Source organism: Nilaparvata lugens, chromosome 11, assembly GCF_014356525.2.
Source record: "Nilaparvata lugens isolate BPH chromosome 11, ASM1435652v1, whole genome shotgun sequence".
NCBI classification, from domain to species: Eukaryota; Metazoa; Arthropoda; class Insecta; order Hemiptera; family Delphacidae; genus Nilaparvata; species Nilaparvata lugens.
In genome coordinates, this window is record NC_052514.1 from 321,392 (window position 1) to 337,504 (window position 16,113).

The 16,113-nt window shown below is 36.0% G+C and overlaps 1 protein-coding gene across 1 annotated transcript in view; it reads left to right on the forward strand.

Moving 5' to 3' along the window:
• Positions 1–2,071: 2,071 nt before the first annotated feature.
• Positions 2,072–16,113, forward strand: part of LOC111047366 (titin) — a 57,749-nt gene continuing 43,707 nt past the window's right edge. Inside the window, exons 1-4 of the mRNA XM_039438158.1 lie at positions 2,072–2,236; positions 3,848–8,126; positions 10,305–10,639; positions 12,445–12,589. Of these exons, the coding sequence (XP_039294092.1) occupies positions 3,962–8,126; positions 10,305–10,639; positions 12,445–12,589 (4,645 nt within the window). The 5' untranslated portion in view covers positions 2,072–2,236; positions 3,848–3,961. The remainder of the gene's footprint in view (positions 2,237–3,847; positions 8,127–10,304; positions 10,640–12,444; positions 12,590–16,113) is intronic.

Genomic DNA, 16,113 nt, shown 5'->3' on the forward strand with positions numbered 1-16,113 from the left:
ATCATGTTCTATTGATTTCAAATCATTTGAAGGCCTGTTTGCACAAAAGTATGTTTAATTTCAACTGTCATTGACTAAGTTGCACAAAAGCCTGTTAAATTTTATGAGCATATAAAATAGTCACGAGAACCAATCAGAGAAGGGTTTTCGAAGTGAAGGCTTCTCTGATTGGTTCTCGTAGCACAGTTTAAATTCTACAGGCTTCTGTGACGTAGAGATTTAAGCGTTATTTTATCACCTTTTAAATTTAATAGGCCTTTGTACAACCAGGTCTAAATTCATATGCCTATCCTTTTACTGCGTAGGTATATTGCTATTGTATTTGATCATTTGATAGAATGTTGATTGTTCTCAGAATATACGGTAATCATATTGTTGTAAAATTACTGTTGATAGTCCAAAGCTCAAACAATTAAAGTAATATTGTCTCTGTTGAGCAATCTATTTCTACTTTGTTATTTAAAATTTGAATACTGATCTTTTATCATGAGAGAATGATATCCGCGGCCGTTATTATTCCATTAGATGGATGCATCTAGAGAATTATATTTTTACTGTCACTGTTATGTTCTCTGAATTCACATAAAGAGCATGTCATATTTCATGTTACCTACTGTATGTTTTATTCTAGAGTTTGTATTCCTTTCATCAGATGGTAGAGAAGACTGGAGTAGGAGCTATAATGAAAACTCTGGAAAATAGTATGATTTTCAATGATTGTTACTACAGTATCTATTTGTTGAAGTGTTTAATAAATGAGTTGTACATTCTCAATGTTTTGGAAATCACGGTGAGCCGATTATAGGTTCCTGAAAATAAATTAAGTTACCCAGGATTGATAGGCCTGCTTCTTACACGTCCCTGACAGCTCCTTAATAAATCTCAGGACTTCCTGAGTTATTGAGGTGATATTGTAGTAAATATATTGAAAAAGATGACTTGAAATGGTCTCAATCACTACCTACTACCAGAGACAAGAAATATAGCTTATGCTTATCCTTTATCTATGCTACTACTAAAAACGTATAGCCTCGCCAGAGATAATTATGCCTTCTAATAACTACCCTAGCCAACCGTACCGTACCGTACTAGAAGTATTAGTTCCAGCTGTTAATTACGGTACATTTATCAATCTCTATTGAACTTCAGCCCACTAGAGGTTCATAGAGATTGATAAAAAAAAAACTAGGATCTGTTAAATATGAATCAGTGTTTGTGACAATTTCAAAGTGTTTTTACGAAATTAATTACTTGGGAGCCACATTCCTACATTTTCCCGTTTTTCTATTTTCTACATGGAACTGTTGGCATTCAAACAAAAGTCACAACATATTCAAGAACATCAAGTTATAATTCTTACCAGTCATATTATATTAAATCGGAAATTGAAAGCATGACAATACCTACTTTATTCTCAAGTAAAGTAGGCCTAAGTTGTGAAAAGTGGGGATATCGGGTCCAATTAATTCATTTCCGTTCCCCCTTCCAACCATAGTACATTTTTTAGTTATGGAGGGTGAGTAAATATTCAATTTTTGACGTCTGAGGAACGAAATGTATTTAATAAAACATTTAAAATACTTTTTTGTCATCTCAAACCATTAAATTGAACTCATGCTATAGTGAGGTCCACGTTATAATGGCAGTGAATAAAGATAGAAGAATAGCGATACCGATTCTCTGCATTAATTAATTATATTTCTAAACCGTCAAAACATAATTGGCATCGTTGTGGACCTGGAAAAGGATAGTAACACCGGCTTTGTCAAATGATAGACAAGGATAGCAAAACCAAAGTTTATTGAATACTGTCATTATAACGTGGACCTTACTATAACAGACGCAATTTTGAATCTGGCGCCATATCATCGTAATTCAGTTGTAACATATATTAAAAATTGAACAGTGTTTTTGTTTCTCTCAAATATTTTGAGAAAAATAATAAATTTAGAGCTGAATTCACAGTATTATTGTACTTATTATTTATTTATTTTCATTTTCATATAATATTAAAACGTTTATGAAAAAGGTAAATATTGTTTTTAAATCGAGAGGACGCTATCTGCATCACTGAAACAAGTAGTTGGCTTTGCTTGGTGTGTTTGTGTTTGATACCATTTTTTATTAAATTTTACAAGAAAATTAATCAATATTCTAAATTTTTACTGAAACTAATAGTATCTTTGTGTTTTGAGTGATCTGATGCAATTTTGTTGGAAGTTTGAATCCTTGAAAGGCAAGTACTAAAGGTGCTAATACCCTAAGCCGATTAGACAAAGAGGTTATCGGTAGCTTGGCTGTTATGGATAAGAATAATTATTTTTGATAGTTCCAATTTTGATCAACATATTTTATGGTCTTCGTTGTATTTGTTGAAAATTTAGTGGTAAATCCATGAAATATATTGAATCTGGGGAAAAAATATTATATTTAATGTTTAGACCAAAGTATTTAACCTAGAGCTATTGGGCTGTTCCTGGGCTGGGAAAATTTGGAGTGTTTTAGTTTATTACTATAAATAGAAATAAAACATGGAAATGTTCAAATAACTTACTCTGCTTCTTGAGCTGAAAGAAAACTTAGCTAAACTGATATTATTGAGTACGGATCATAAATCCCAATATTTTTTTGAGTATTTAACCTAAAGATATTGGGCTGTTCCTGGGCTGGGACAGAATTTTGAGTGTTGAAGTTTATTACTATAAATAGAAATAAAACATGGAAATGTCCAAATTAATTACTTACTCTGCTTCTTGAGCCTAAAGAAATCTTAGCGAAACTGATATTATTGATTACGGATCATAAATCCCAATATTTTTTTGAGAATTCTTAAATTAGGCTTACTTGTAATAAAATAAAAGTGAAATTAAGGATAATATTACCTATTTGATTAGGCCAAATACTACTCTAAATGTTATTGTCTTGTATGTGTTGTAATTATTTTTCAATTAAATCGGTTAAATCTAAAACCAGTCAAAAACTCCAGTTTAAATTATTGAGTTCATGTTTTGAAGCTGGCTATACTTGAGTCTATTTGTCATGTATTGCATTTAAAACTAAAATCAACGTTTGCATTATCATCAATGCCATTGTTTCAAATTATGAAGGATCCAATTAGGCTTTTGATTAGGTTATGCGTACCTTTTCACAATTAAAAATAAATTTAGAACTCAATTTAAATTTCAATATAGTTGCCAGTAAATTTATCATTAGTAGCCTAACTTTGTAACTTTTCCAAAATTTCCTGATAATGCTCCAAATTCCTGATAATAACTTATCTATGCTTTTACTATAAGAGTAGACTATATAATTAGCCTACAACTAAATTTATTGATGAAAAAGGTTAGTATCTTTGTTAAAAGGTTGAGTTTAAATTCAACTCTCCCTTTCAGTGTCCTAACGGTACCTAATAAGATTCCAATAGGAAACAAGGTTTCCGTAATTATTTGGCTCGAAAATTGGTTTTGGCGTTAAATTATTGAGTAGTGTATAATGATTACACGCATATGAGAAGACACAAACGGCTCATGCCAAAACTATTTCTTTTTAAAATTATACAACAGTACAAATTAAAATTTAGTTTAAGCATTTATCTACTAAAGTTAGAAACATAAACTTATCTGTAATTTCAATAGGCAACAATAATACAATAATTTATAAGCAAATAATAATTAAAAAATAATTTGTGAAGATTTTGATTACGGTACGGTAACTTTTATATTGCTCAAATTTCTATTAGTGTTGTATTGCATGAAATTATGGTATTGCAGTTATATGTTTTGGAAATATAGGTAATTGCTTTTTATTGAATTCGTTGTTCATCATTTTTTTAATTTTTTCATTACAGATGGAACTAATAAATAACCTCCAGTAACGTCTCAGACAGACTGACGAAATATTGACTGATGACCCAACATCTCCCACTCAATTTCAAACCTCCACTTGTCACCCTCCCACCAGGATGGACGCCACCGATTCAAGTAAGGACGACTCATCCTCATCTCAAGAGCAACCAAGCGAGTTAAGCGAGACTGACTCATTTCTGCTAAACATCGTCACAAAGGACCCGGATAAAGACTTGAAGGATGAGTCTAACAAAACTACAGACTCACCTAAAAGAGTTAAACTGATTCGACCGGAATTCGACAAGGAGAAACTGGCCCAAAAGATTAGAGAAATAGAGGAGAGAGAAAAACAGAAACAAAAGTTGAAGGAGCAAGAAGAAGCTGCTAAAATTGAAGAGAAATCTGGGGAGAGCAGCTCTGTCAATAAGACTGATGGGGATGACGTTAAGGGTGTCGAGGAACCAGAAACTAGTGAGGTCGTTGTAGAATCTGAAGTAGTTGAAGAAGATACTGTTCTAGAACCAGTTGATGAAGAAAGTGTAGTTTCTAGTGGTAAAGTTGATGAAACAGTAGTTACAAGCGTTGAGGTTTCAACTTCAGACCCCAAGAAACATGACAAAATTGTTGAAAGTTGTATGAAAACGACCCCAGCTGATGCTCTAGGAAAGAAGATGGACGTTGGAAATTTGAAAGCAGACGGCTCAGGAAAGGAGAAAATTATTGAAAGCAAAGTGTCTAGCACTGCTGACGAATCTGTAATGAAAAAATTAGAAAAAGAAGTGTTGGAACAGAAAAAGGTTGAAAGTGAGACTAGTGTTCCAGAGAAAGTAGGTACTAGTAAAGCAGAGGGAACTGAAAAAGCTGAAAAAATAGCTAGTGATGCTAAAAATGTGTCTTCCAGCAATGAACAACAAAAAATGGTTGAAGAAACTGGTGGAGAAAAAGTTGTAGGTAGAAATATTGATTCAGCTAAAGCTTTAGGTGAAAGTTCCAAGGCAACAGGTGCTGAAAAGAAGAAGGAAGATCCTGTTATTGGTGGTGTAAAAGAGAAAGAATTAGTGGGTGGTGGTAACAGTAAAGGAGAAATCAGGAATCTTGAAGAAAAATTGAAAGTTGAGGGCTCTGAAAGTGTAGAGCTTCAATTGGAACAATTTATGACAGGGGATGAAAGCCTTTCAAATGAAGAATCCCCAGCGGAGAACACAGAAAAAGCTGTTGAATCGGTACAGCAATCAATTGAATCAGTTTTTGATGAACTCACAGTTGAGCCGTCCAAAACTATTCAAAAAGTGGGCCAAGACAAAAAATCGAAAGTTGTAAGTAGACTAAAGCATGTGGATGAAAGTTCAAACAAATCTGACGATATTTTATTGGAGATTGAGAAGTTTATCGACTCATCAGCTGATTGTGAAAATCTTAAAGATTCGTCGAGTAAAGTTGGAAGTTCAGTTCCGACATCATCTAAACGAAAATTGGATGATGACGTAGTTGATGATGACGCTAAGAAGAGGTGTACATCAGCAACAATTGATTCTATTAAAACTGTTGAAAAAGATGTCGATGAAAGCGATAAATTCCTGTCAGATGAATTATCAATGGACGTTTCTGATTCTGAGTTGGAAGCTACAGATATTGATAACAAAAACGAAACTGATGACAAATCATCTTCTAAAGATGAAACACCGAAAGAAACACCTCCATTGGAAACAATTCTAGATAGCATCATAGCTGATGAACCCGAGACAGCCGATCTACCAGAAGAAGATTTGGTAGTATCAGACATACCGAGCACTGCCCTGGTGGAAACCAAAATCCCAGAATCTCCCAGAAGAGTAAAACTGGTTCGGCCTTCTAAACCGGCAACAAAAACTCTGACAAAACCTGAAGTAAGTCAGAAAGTTTCACAAGTTAAACCGAAAGTTGTGTCGGAAAGTAAGGATGTCTCAGTGAAACCTTCTACCGAGAAATTACATGAAGTCCAAGAGAAAGAAGAAACAAAGAAACCAGAAAGAGATGTGGCACCAGAAGAACCAACAAAACAAGTGGAAGAAGATACAAAGAAATCGGATGAAGGAGGAACAACGATTGTGAACGTTCCCCAAACAGTTGATGAACCTGTTGAAGCAGAAACCAAATTGAACGATCAAAATAAGCCTGCAACTGACGAAAAAATTGTTACTAGTAAAGACGTGGAACCAGATGAAAGCTCAGTTAAAGTAGAAGCAACCACCACAAAATTACCCTCTGTTGAAAAATCAACAACAGAGAAAATAATTCCTCCAGTTGTAGAAACTTCCAGTGTGAAACCTGAGGTTAAATCTGAGAAACCCCCGGTAGTTAAGGCACAAGAGTCCATGAAACTACCTGAATCAGTTGAAAAATCAGTTATTAATCAGCCTGAAGAAGAAGTGAGGAGTACTAAGGAACCAGCAAAAGATGACAGTTCTAAAACTTTGCCTCTGGAGCCGTCACTTCCTCAACCAGAAGTGAAAGTTATTGTTGAAAAATTGAAAGATTCGAAAAGCACGGAACCAGTTCCTATCTCCAGTAAGATTGCAGAAAAGAAACCTGATGCTGAGGGAACTGTTTCAGAAAAATGTGTGGCCACATCAAAATTGGTTACAAGTGGAGAAGTAGACCCAGTAGAAATCCCTGCAGCTCAAGTAGACAAATCAAAGGTTACTTCAAGTGAAGAAGTTGCTTCTAAGGAGCCGCTAGTACTAAAAGAATCGGCCGAGGTGAGAGAAGTCTCCAAAGCTCCGGAAAATATTGAAGCAACAAAATCAACATCAGAAAAACCCTCGCCTCCGGTTGAAAGTGAAGCTTCCAGGTTGAGGAGAGTCATCAGGAAGCCAAGAGTTGTACTTCCTGTTGTGAGTAAACAAGGAGAGACAGTTTCATCAACTGTAGTTGAAAAGAAGGAAGATGTTTCGTCAAGTTTGAAACAAAGATGTGAAGTTGAAACTGTAGTTAAAAAAGCTAGTCAAGATAGTGACTTGGTTCTGGATATGACTGTTGATGAGGAGGAGGAGGAGGATGATGATGAGGAAGAGGAGGAGAAAGATGTTGTAAGTAGTAGTGAAACAAAACAACTTGGTTTCAAATTGAAAATCGGTAAATCATCGTCAACAATCATACCCAAAGACGATAAAACTACACCTCAATCCAGTGCCTCCTCAATACTGGCGGACAAACTCATATCTCAGAAAACAACCGAACACACTTTCGGGTCGATCACAATCAGTGCCACTTCTAGTAAAAATAAAACCGACATGAAAAAAGTTGAAGAGATGTTGAAGGACACTGACGTCACTATCACACCGTTGGTAGACCGGGAATCAGTGCAGCAAAAGCTCAGCAAAATCACGCTGAAAATCGGGAAAGACGGGAATCCGCCTGAGATCAAACAAACGGTGGAGAGGGAGAGTAAGGGAAGTCCAGGGGTGGTGGCTGCTAAAAGGAAGGGAGGGGATGGTGGGGGGAGTCCGTCCAAGAAGAAGATGAAAGATGAGAGTGCAGTGTTGACGACTTCCTCGGGGGTGGAGATCGATCTGCACATGAAGAAGCCGAAACTGTTGTCGTCTCTGATTGCAGAACCACCGAAGACGTCACAGGATCCTCGCCAAGTTTTTGGTGGTCTAACGCCTCAACAATTTATAGTATTGAATCCACAGCAACAACAAGCCATCATAGAACAAATGATGAACAGTCACCAACAAATGTTGGCCGGTCAAATCCCCCAACAAACGCCGCAACAGATGATGGGTCAACTGACTCCCCAACAGTTCCTGGGAACACCGCAATCTTTCCCAGGCAGTCCCGTTACTCCCGGTGGTTCTGAGCCGGTGAAGAAGAAGCGGGGACGTCCCAGGAAGATCCCGTTGCCAGAAGGACAAGGTCAACTGCCTCACGGTCAATTACCTCAAGGTCAACTGCCGCAAGGTCAACTGCTTCAAGGTCAACCATCTCAAATGCTTCAGGACCCCCAGGTGCAAGCCTTGAAACAACAAGTCATGTCACAGTCCCAACAGAGCAGTTCGGGAACGGGCACCTCTAGTGGCAGCGACGAGTATTCGTCAGGTGTATTCCCGCAGGTGCCGTTGTTTGACATGACCGAATCGCTGTTCGATCAGGCGCACCTGTTTCCCAACCAGGTGAACGCGATGCAGACCGCTGGCAGACCGCAGCGGTCGTGTCGCGGTCGGATCAAGCTGCCGTCGGTCAGGTCAAGGAAACCGCGAGGATCTACCATGGCCGCCAGAGCTGCTGGAACCGGAAGGGGTGAGTAGCAATTCAATAAACATCTAAATTTAAAAATCTACATTGTGAAAATAATTGAAGACTGAAAATTTTGTGAAGTGAACAACTAGGCTACAAGACAACCTATTTTGGACTATGTGTAACCTTATATAAATTTGGGAGAGGAATAGCACAAGCTACCTTATTTTTTCTCTCCCTATAATTTTTATGATGTACTTTTGTATGAATAATAAAGAATAAAACGAAATTATTGTACCTTTTTTTGAAATAAGATAATAGATTAATAATACAAATTGTAACTAATTGGAATTATTATTATTATTCTATCAACTGAAAAAAGGTTCTATAATTCTATTTTATAAATAAAAATAAGTAGCCCTGTTTTCATACATTTTAATAAAACAAAACAATTATTCATTTAGGCTCAACTCACACTTACGCGACTCATGTCGAGAAGAGACTCGACTCTAGTCGAGAGCATGTGTTTCCAAATATGATTCCAGTCGATTCTAGTCTCCGCGACGTCACCATTTGAAAACACATGCTCTCGACTAGAGTCGAGTCTCTTCTCGACCTGAGTCGCGTATGTGTGAGTTGAGCCTTTCTGTACCGTATTTCTATATGGAAATTAGAAAAAAAACAAAGTAGACCCTTCTTCAAGTTTTGTATATGTTGAACATGTTTGACTTTTGGATTCAACTTGAATCTTGAAGGTACAATTCCACCTACAAATGGGAAAATGAGATAAAAACAGTTGTCAGTCAATGTAAAATGTATAAAAAACAACCTCATAGAAAATTATGATGCAATAAAAGTATGAAAAGCAAGAAGAAAACTTTGATGTTGATTAATTTTTTCAATTTATAATTATATACTTTTGAGGTTAAGATAACTTTAGTTCAAGCATGACTTCCAGTAAACTTGACCTCAAGTTTTCAAAATCGTCCATTTAACTCAAACGTTAAAATTACTTGATTCAAGTCAGCTTGACTTATATAAACCGGTGCCAATCTACCGGAGTACCGGGGATAGCGGTTTAAGTGCCGGTTGCAAATTACCAGTTAAAGCGGAATCTTTATTTGAACGAGATTAAATCCATATCAAGTCGCATATTTTATAATTTGAGTCTGTTCATTTTAAAATTTAACCAACAGCTAATGTAATTTAGTTCAAGCTTTCACTGGGCAAACGGCCCTAAAAGTCTCTTCACATATAGCTACGCTACGTTGAAATACGTTCTATCTCCCACTGTTGAATCCGAACTACAAATCTGTCTTTCTCACTTTAGCGTAGCGTAACTTTCAATAATAATTGAAGATTTTCAATTTCATTTATTGCCAATTAGAATATTCAAAACATATTACAAAATCTTTATAATATGACATATCATTAAAAATATAAATAAATAAGCATAATTACTCATACATATACTTGAATAAAATTAAAATAAAATATAAAATCTAGGCATCACAAGCAAAAAGAAAATCTTTGCCCGCTGGTGAGAGTTGCAAAACAGTAAAAGAAAAACATAATACTTCGAAATAATGCAGAAAGTTAAAGTTAAATTTAACTAATAATTATTACAAAATTTCATAACAGCAGAATCATAAAAAATCAAACAAATATTGTGCAGAGAAATGACTAAAAATGGAAATAAAATAAATTAAATGCTATTTTTAAGGTAAAGAAATATTCCCTCTTAATCCACTCATTGACGCTCTTCTTACTAATTTTGAAATCCAAGTCAAATGGTTAAGTCTTACGTTGAAATACGTCCTATCTCTCAATGTTGAATACAAGCTTCGAATCTATCCCGTTCACATCAGCGTAGCCTAGCTTTTAATAGATGGAGGTAGGACTGCTACGTCTTTCGAAGACCGATATCAGAGGTATGGGCTGATATCACAGGTTGTCAGCTGTTGGTAATACGGCAACAAAGCAAGCATGTTTACTAAAGGTGCCAATTCACGAAAATAACGGCTAATTGAAAATCTGTACTCGATTGTATATTGTGTAAAATCTGTACTGATTATGTAAAATCTGTACTCGATTGTAAAGACGGAAGACGTACTTCATCGTAGCCTAGCTAAGTAAGAAGAGACCCCAAGTGTGAAACCGGTAATTTTCTCATGTTGAAATTTTCATCCAACCTTGAAAAATGATCAATAAATCAAGTGTTTTTCTATAATTCATCCACAGGGAGAGGCCGAGGCTACAAAAGGGTTCAACAAGAGTTCACAGAAAGCGACAACATCATAACACTGGAGAACGTGAAAGAAGAAATGCGCCGACAGAGCATGGAACAAGCCCAGTTCCTGGCTAGCAATGAAGCCATGCAAACATCACAGGACACCTCTACATCCAGCCCCGCTTCGGCCGCCGACCCCGGTCTCATGAAGAGTCCCCCCGAGAAGAAGCCGCGAAAACGCAGGACCGAGGAACAGGAACGGGCAAGGATCGAGAAGATGAAGCAGAAGAGAGAGGAGAAGAAGATGAAAACGCTGGAGAAGAAGAGGAAGATAGCCGAAGCCAAGGTATACATACTGTATTATTTGAATATTGATATTTTGTTGTATTTTTCAGAAATTGAATTATTCATTTTTATCTGATTTTCGAAAGCTTAGGAGAAGTAGCAAATAATAATATAGGTACTTTATTTTTTGAATATTGATATTTTTGTTGTATTTTTTAGAGGGTATAGATTATTTGATTTGGTTTTCGACGACTAAAGCTGCGTTTACACCAAAGTTATTAACAAAATGTTAATAACCTAATCCTTATAGATTCTATTAGATTGAAGGGGACTTGACAAACGCATATTATCATGTGTATGATAAGTTATGTTCAATCTAATATAATCTATAAGGATTAAGTTATTAACATTTTGCTAATAACTTTGATGTAAAGGCAGCGTTAGGCTCAATTCACTCTAACGCGACTCAAGTCGAGAAGAGACTGCGACTCTAGTCTCTTCTCGACGCAGCATGTGTTTTCAAATGGTGACACTCAGACCAGTCGACTCTAGTCTCCGCGACCTCACGACTGTGAGACTGAGTCGAGCGTCGTCAACTCGACATGTTGGTCGAGCCTCGACTTGAGTTTTGTAGTACCGTGCATTTTTAATGAAAGTGAGGTTATGTTTTATGAAAGTGGTGTTTTATCATTTTTGATAAGACAATAATAAGAATTAGATAAGACAATATATTAATCATTATTATTATAAAATTAGTTACATGCTAAGTAGTGACGAATTAGATGTTATATTTTTAATAAAGTAAGGTTAGAAAATGGAGTAGCATGGAACTGAAGTAGTGACAATGAACAAGAGAGTCGTAAGGTCGAGAGACTGGAGTCGTACGATTTGAGTCGAGGTAGGCTCAACTCACACTTACCCGAGAAGAGACTCGACTCTAGTCGAGAGCATGTGTTTTCAAATGGTGACAGTCGCGGAGACTAGAGTTGACTGGTCTGAGTGTCACCATTTGGAAACACATGCTCTCGACTAGAGTAGAGTCTCTTCTCGACCTGAGTCGCGTAAGTGTAAGTTGAGCCTAAGGAAACGTCTACATACTGTATTATTTGAAAATTTATAATTATGCTGTATTTTGGGGGGAATGAATTATTTGATTTGGTTTTCAAAGGCTAAGGAAATGTATATATACAGTATATAGCATTATTTTAATATTGATATTCATGTTGTATTTTTTTAGGAAATAATTTATTATACTTGATTTTTGAAGGCTAGTTACATAGAGAAAAGAAAGCATAAGAAGACATCCCATGGTATGTATGTAATGGCCCAAATTCCAAGTCATTTTCTGTTTTCTCAAGCTGATTACTGCTGACTATTGTTGATTATCAGGGCCAAGTCATACGAAGCGTTTTCAGAAGGCGTTCTTAGAGTGCTCCACAGCCATATCAGTGAATAGTATCGTAGAATAACTTGCTCGAGTTGATTTGGTTGACGAACGGGAATCAGCAGAAAATCAGCCAATCGGAGAGCTTCCTGTTCTGCCGATTCGTCTGAAAACGCTTGAAAAAACGCTTCGTATGGCTTGGCCCTTAATGTCTTGGCTGGGTAAGACGGCACATTATGGAGAGATTATACTGTAAAGGACGGCACATTATGAGAGACTACCAGCGTCACATAGCTTCACGAAAAAGAGCTACTAGGACTATCGGCTCGAGTCAACAGTGAAATTTGGAACTTAATCGCCCTATACCATGGGATATCCTCTTATGCTACCTTCTCTCTATGCTAATAATCATGTATTTTTTGAATATTGATATTTTTGTGGCATTTTTGGAGGAAATATATTATCTGCTTTGGTTATTGAAGGCTAAGGAGAAAGCGGCAGTAATGGCTGCTGCCCTGGTGGAGGAGGAAACAAGGATGAGTGCACCTGAACGGAAGGAGGAGGAGAAGAAGAAGGAGATCAAAGTGGAGGAGGAAGAGGAGGAGGAGGTGGAGAAGAAGGTTGAAGGTGAGTGAAATAGAAAAAATCCTTATTCATCATTTACCTACAGTGAGATTTACATTCACATTATAAAGATTTACATTCACGTTATTATGTTAACGTGAACGTTTAACATTCACGTGAACGTTATTCATGTTCTAAGACTTTATAACAGTCTTAGAAATTAGTCTTAGTCTTTAGTCTTACAAATTCAGTGGAATTTGTAAGACTACAAAGTTGCCGTTTCTTTTACACCTTCGCCTTCTATCGTAGATAGCTTTCAGGTCATCCCGGTGTATCTGATTTAATATTGAATGAAAGTAATAATGAATGATTGATTGATTGATTGAGTACTTTATTTATGTAGATTACAATATATACTGGCTTATACACTTGTATACAATAGCTTACATACAGCAAAGTTATAGATGAATTTACATAATATAGACTAAGAAAATAACTATTGAACTGTATATTATATGAAAAAGCAATTTGTAATATAATACTATAGATAATAATCATATTGTTATGCATCTACATAAATTGGCGGAGCTTTGGACATATGAATGTCCATTCTTTGGGAAGAATATTAAAAATATCCTCCCCACTAACTCTCTACCAAATGATCAGGTATATCTCAAGTATATCACATTCAGCAAGAAAAAATATCTTCTCATGATTGAATGATACAGTTTTGTAATTGAAAATGAATTTTCTGTTAATTCATCATATTCATTTGTAGCCTAAGGTGGGCCGTCCACTAGAACCGTTTTCGTCCGAACTAGCATCGGCCGAAAACTACCGAACTCGACCGAATGATCCCCCAACAAAAAAAGGAATAGATGCGCGTCCATTGCAACAGGTCATACGGCCGTCTCCGACCGATTAATTTTTTGATCCGAATTGAATGGGATTTTCCGGCTCTATCGGCCGAACTAACTAGTCGAGCTGAGCCAACAACTAGTGTTCCTAACCCACAATTGTCTTGCTTGTTTTTTGAAGTTCTGTTTCATAAAGACGTTTTACAAGCATTGTTTTATTTCAATGACAACTGAAAATTCTACACATCATCATACTCTATAATAATTGTGTCATAGCGTTCATCCTCAAATAACCCTCCAAAATCTTCAAACAATATAATTTTAAGTTTTCAAGATAGAATACTTCTACTTTTGTTGATATTTGGTTAATAAATAAATATTAAATAATGATTTTTATGTAAATGAATAAATATCTGTGAATTCAAACAGTTATTCTAATGTTTTAGGGAAATTATGATTTAATCTATTTTTTTACTAACAACAACAACTAAGAGAGAAAAAAACTGAATTCATGTGGAAAAATGTAGAAAATTCTACTGATGTAGAATTAGAAATAATTGTGTTATAATTGATAATTAGTAGGTACTTTCAAGTAGCATAATCTCATCGAAATCCATTCGATGGATGAAATCTTACAGACTTTGTAAGTAAACACACAAAGAAGAATCACTTTCCTTACTAACTAGCTTGGCAACCAGCCAACTACTGAACTGGACTGAAGAAAACGGCTCCAATTGACGTCCGTATTCGGCCGAGTTGACGGCCGGCAGATTCGACCGATCCAACGGCCGAACGGATCGGTTGAATACGGTTCCAGTGGACGGTTACCCTAAGCGAATGAATGATTTGGCAACGGTACGGAGGTAGCAAAGGATAGAAGTATCTACTCTGTCTATTGACAGACAAGTATAGTAAACCAATGTTAATCAGGTGCTGAATTAATAACTTAACTCACTAAAGTTATAATGGTATACAATTTATAAGTATTTTAACGGAAAATTACTTTCCAACAATTAATAACAATAACAATAACAAGATCTACGTTACTTTCTGTTCATGTTTTTCAATAATTATTTATACAATGAATAATAGACAAATCATAACAAATAAATGATTAGAAAATGGTGAACAAGATCAGCCTAATTCCGTCCCTTTCCCAAATTATTTTATGAATAATTCCAGAATATAGGTTATATTTCATCACTAAATAAATTTTCAAGCCCAATTTTTAGTCCAAAAATATGCAAACTAGGAAAAGCAAAATTTGCAATAAGCTCCACAAAACCAAAACGTCAACTGACAACAGAAAAGTTGTCTGCTATAATGAGAGGTTATAATGACAGTAGGTATTTGACTAGCATTGGTGTTGCTATCAACAAAGCAGATAGCGCTATCCTTTTCTAGCTCCGCAACGTTGCTAGACCGTTTTTACTTTCCTTGTCCTATTACCATAGGTAAGGAAAGTATTGCTTTCCAAAAAAAATTAAGGTACCCCGATTTCAAGTTTTCTATACGTTTCAAGGTCCCCCGAGTCCAAAAACATGATTTTTGGGTGTTGGTCTGTGTGTGTGTGTGTGTGTGTGTGTGGTGTGTGTGTGTGTGTGTGTGTGTGTGTGTGTGTGTGTGTGTATGTGTGTGTTTGTGTGTATGTCTGTGAACACGATAACTCCAGTCCTAATCAACCGATTGACTTGAAATTTTAAACTTAAGGTCCTTATACCATGAGGATCTGACAATAAGAAATTCAATAAAATTGAATTCAAAATGGCGGATAATTACTAAAAAACCATGTTTTTCACGGTTTTCTCGAAAACGGCTGCAACGATTTTCTTCAAATTTATACCATAGATAGCTATTCATAAGCCCTATCAACTGACATGAGTCTCATTTTTGGGAAAATTGCAGGAGCTCCGTAATATTCTTGAGAAAAATGGCAGATAATTACTAAAAAACCATGTTTTTCACGGTTTTCTCGAAAACGGCTGCAACGATTTTCTTCAAATTTATACCATAGATAGCTATTCATAAGCCCTATCAACTGACATGAGTCTCATTTTTGGGAAAATTGCAGGAGCTCCGTAATATTCTTGAGAAAAATGGCAGATAATTACTAAAAAAACATGTTTTTCACGATTTTCTCAAAAATTACTTGACCGATTTTTTTCAAATTCATACCCTGTATGAACTGGCATGAGTCTCCTTTCCGGGAAACTAATGGGGGGTGCACCCCATCCTTGAGAAATGGACTTTGTAACCTCCTTCTCGTGCATGAGGTAGGTAGGTAGAGCAGTTCATAAAAATAACACATAGTCGAGATATTTCATCTGTAGAACAGCTGTTTTGACGACTTTAAAAAAAATAATCGAATTTCACAATTTACACAAAGGAAAAAGTACTCTGAAAACAATTATATTATACACATATACTGTATACAGAAGTCTGATCGTAGTTTAAAATAAAATGTTGCCGCCAATCGTCATCATGTTATTCCCCTAAATTATTCTCGTTTAGAGATGGAGCTTACAGTTCAATGAGCAAGGAAAGTTGTGTGAGTGTACCACACCAGATTTTTTAGCAATGTAGAAATATAATTAATTAAAAAATTTTGATTGTCAATTATGAGAATTCATTACTTAATCATTCATAAATTACATCAGATATACAGGTATCAGCAATCCTCTATAGAAGGCAAGGCAGTGGCAGTGGCAAGGCAGAGAATCGGCAACGCTG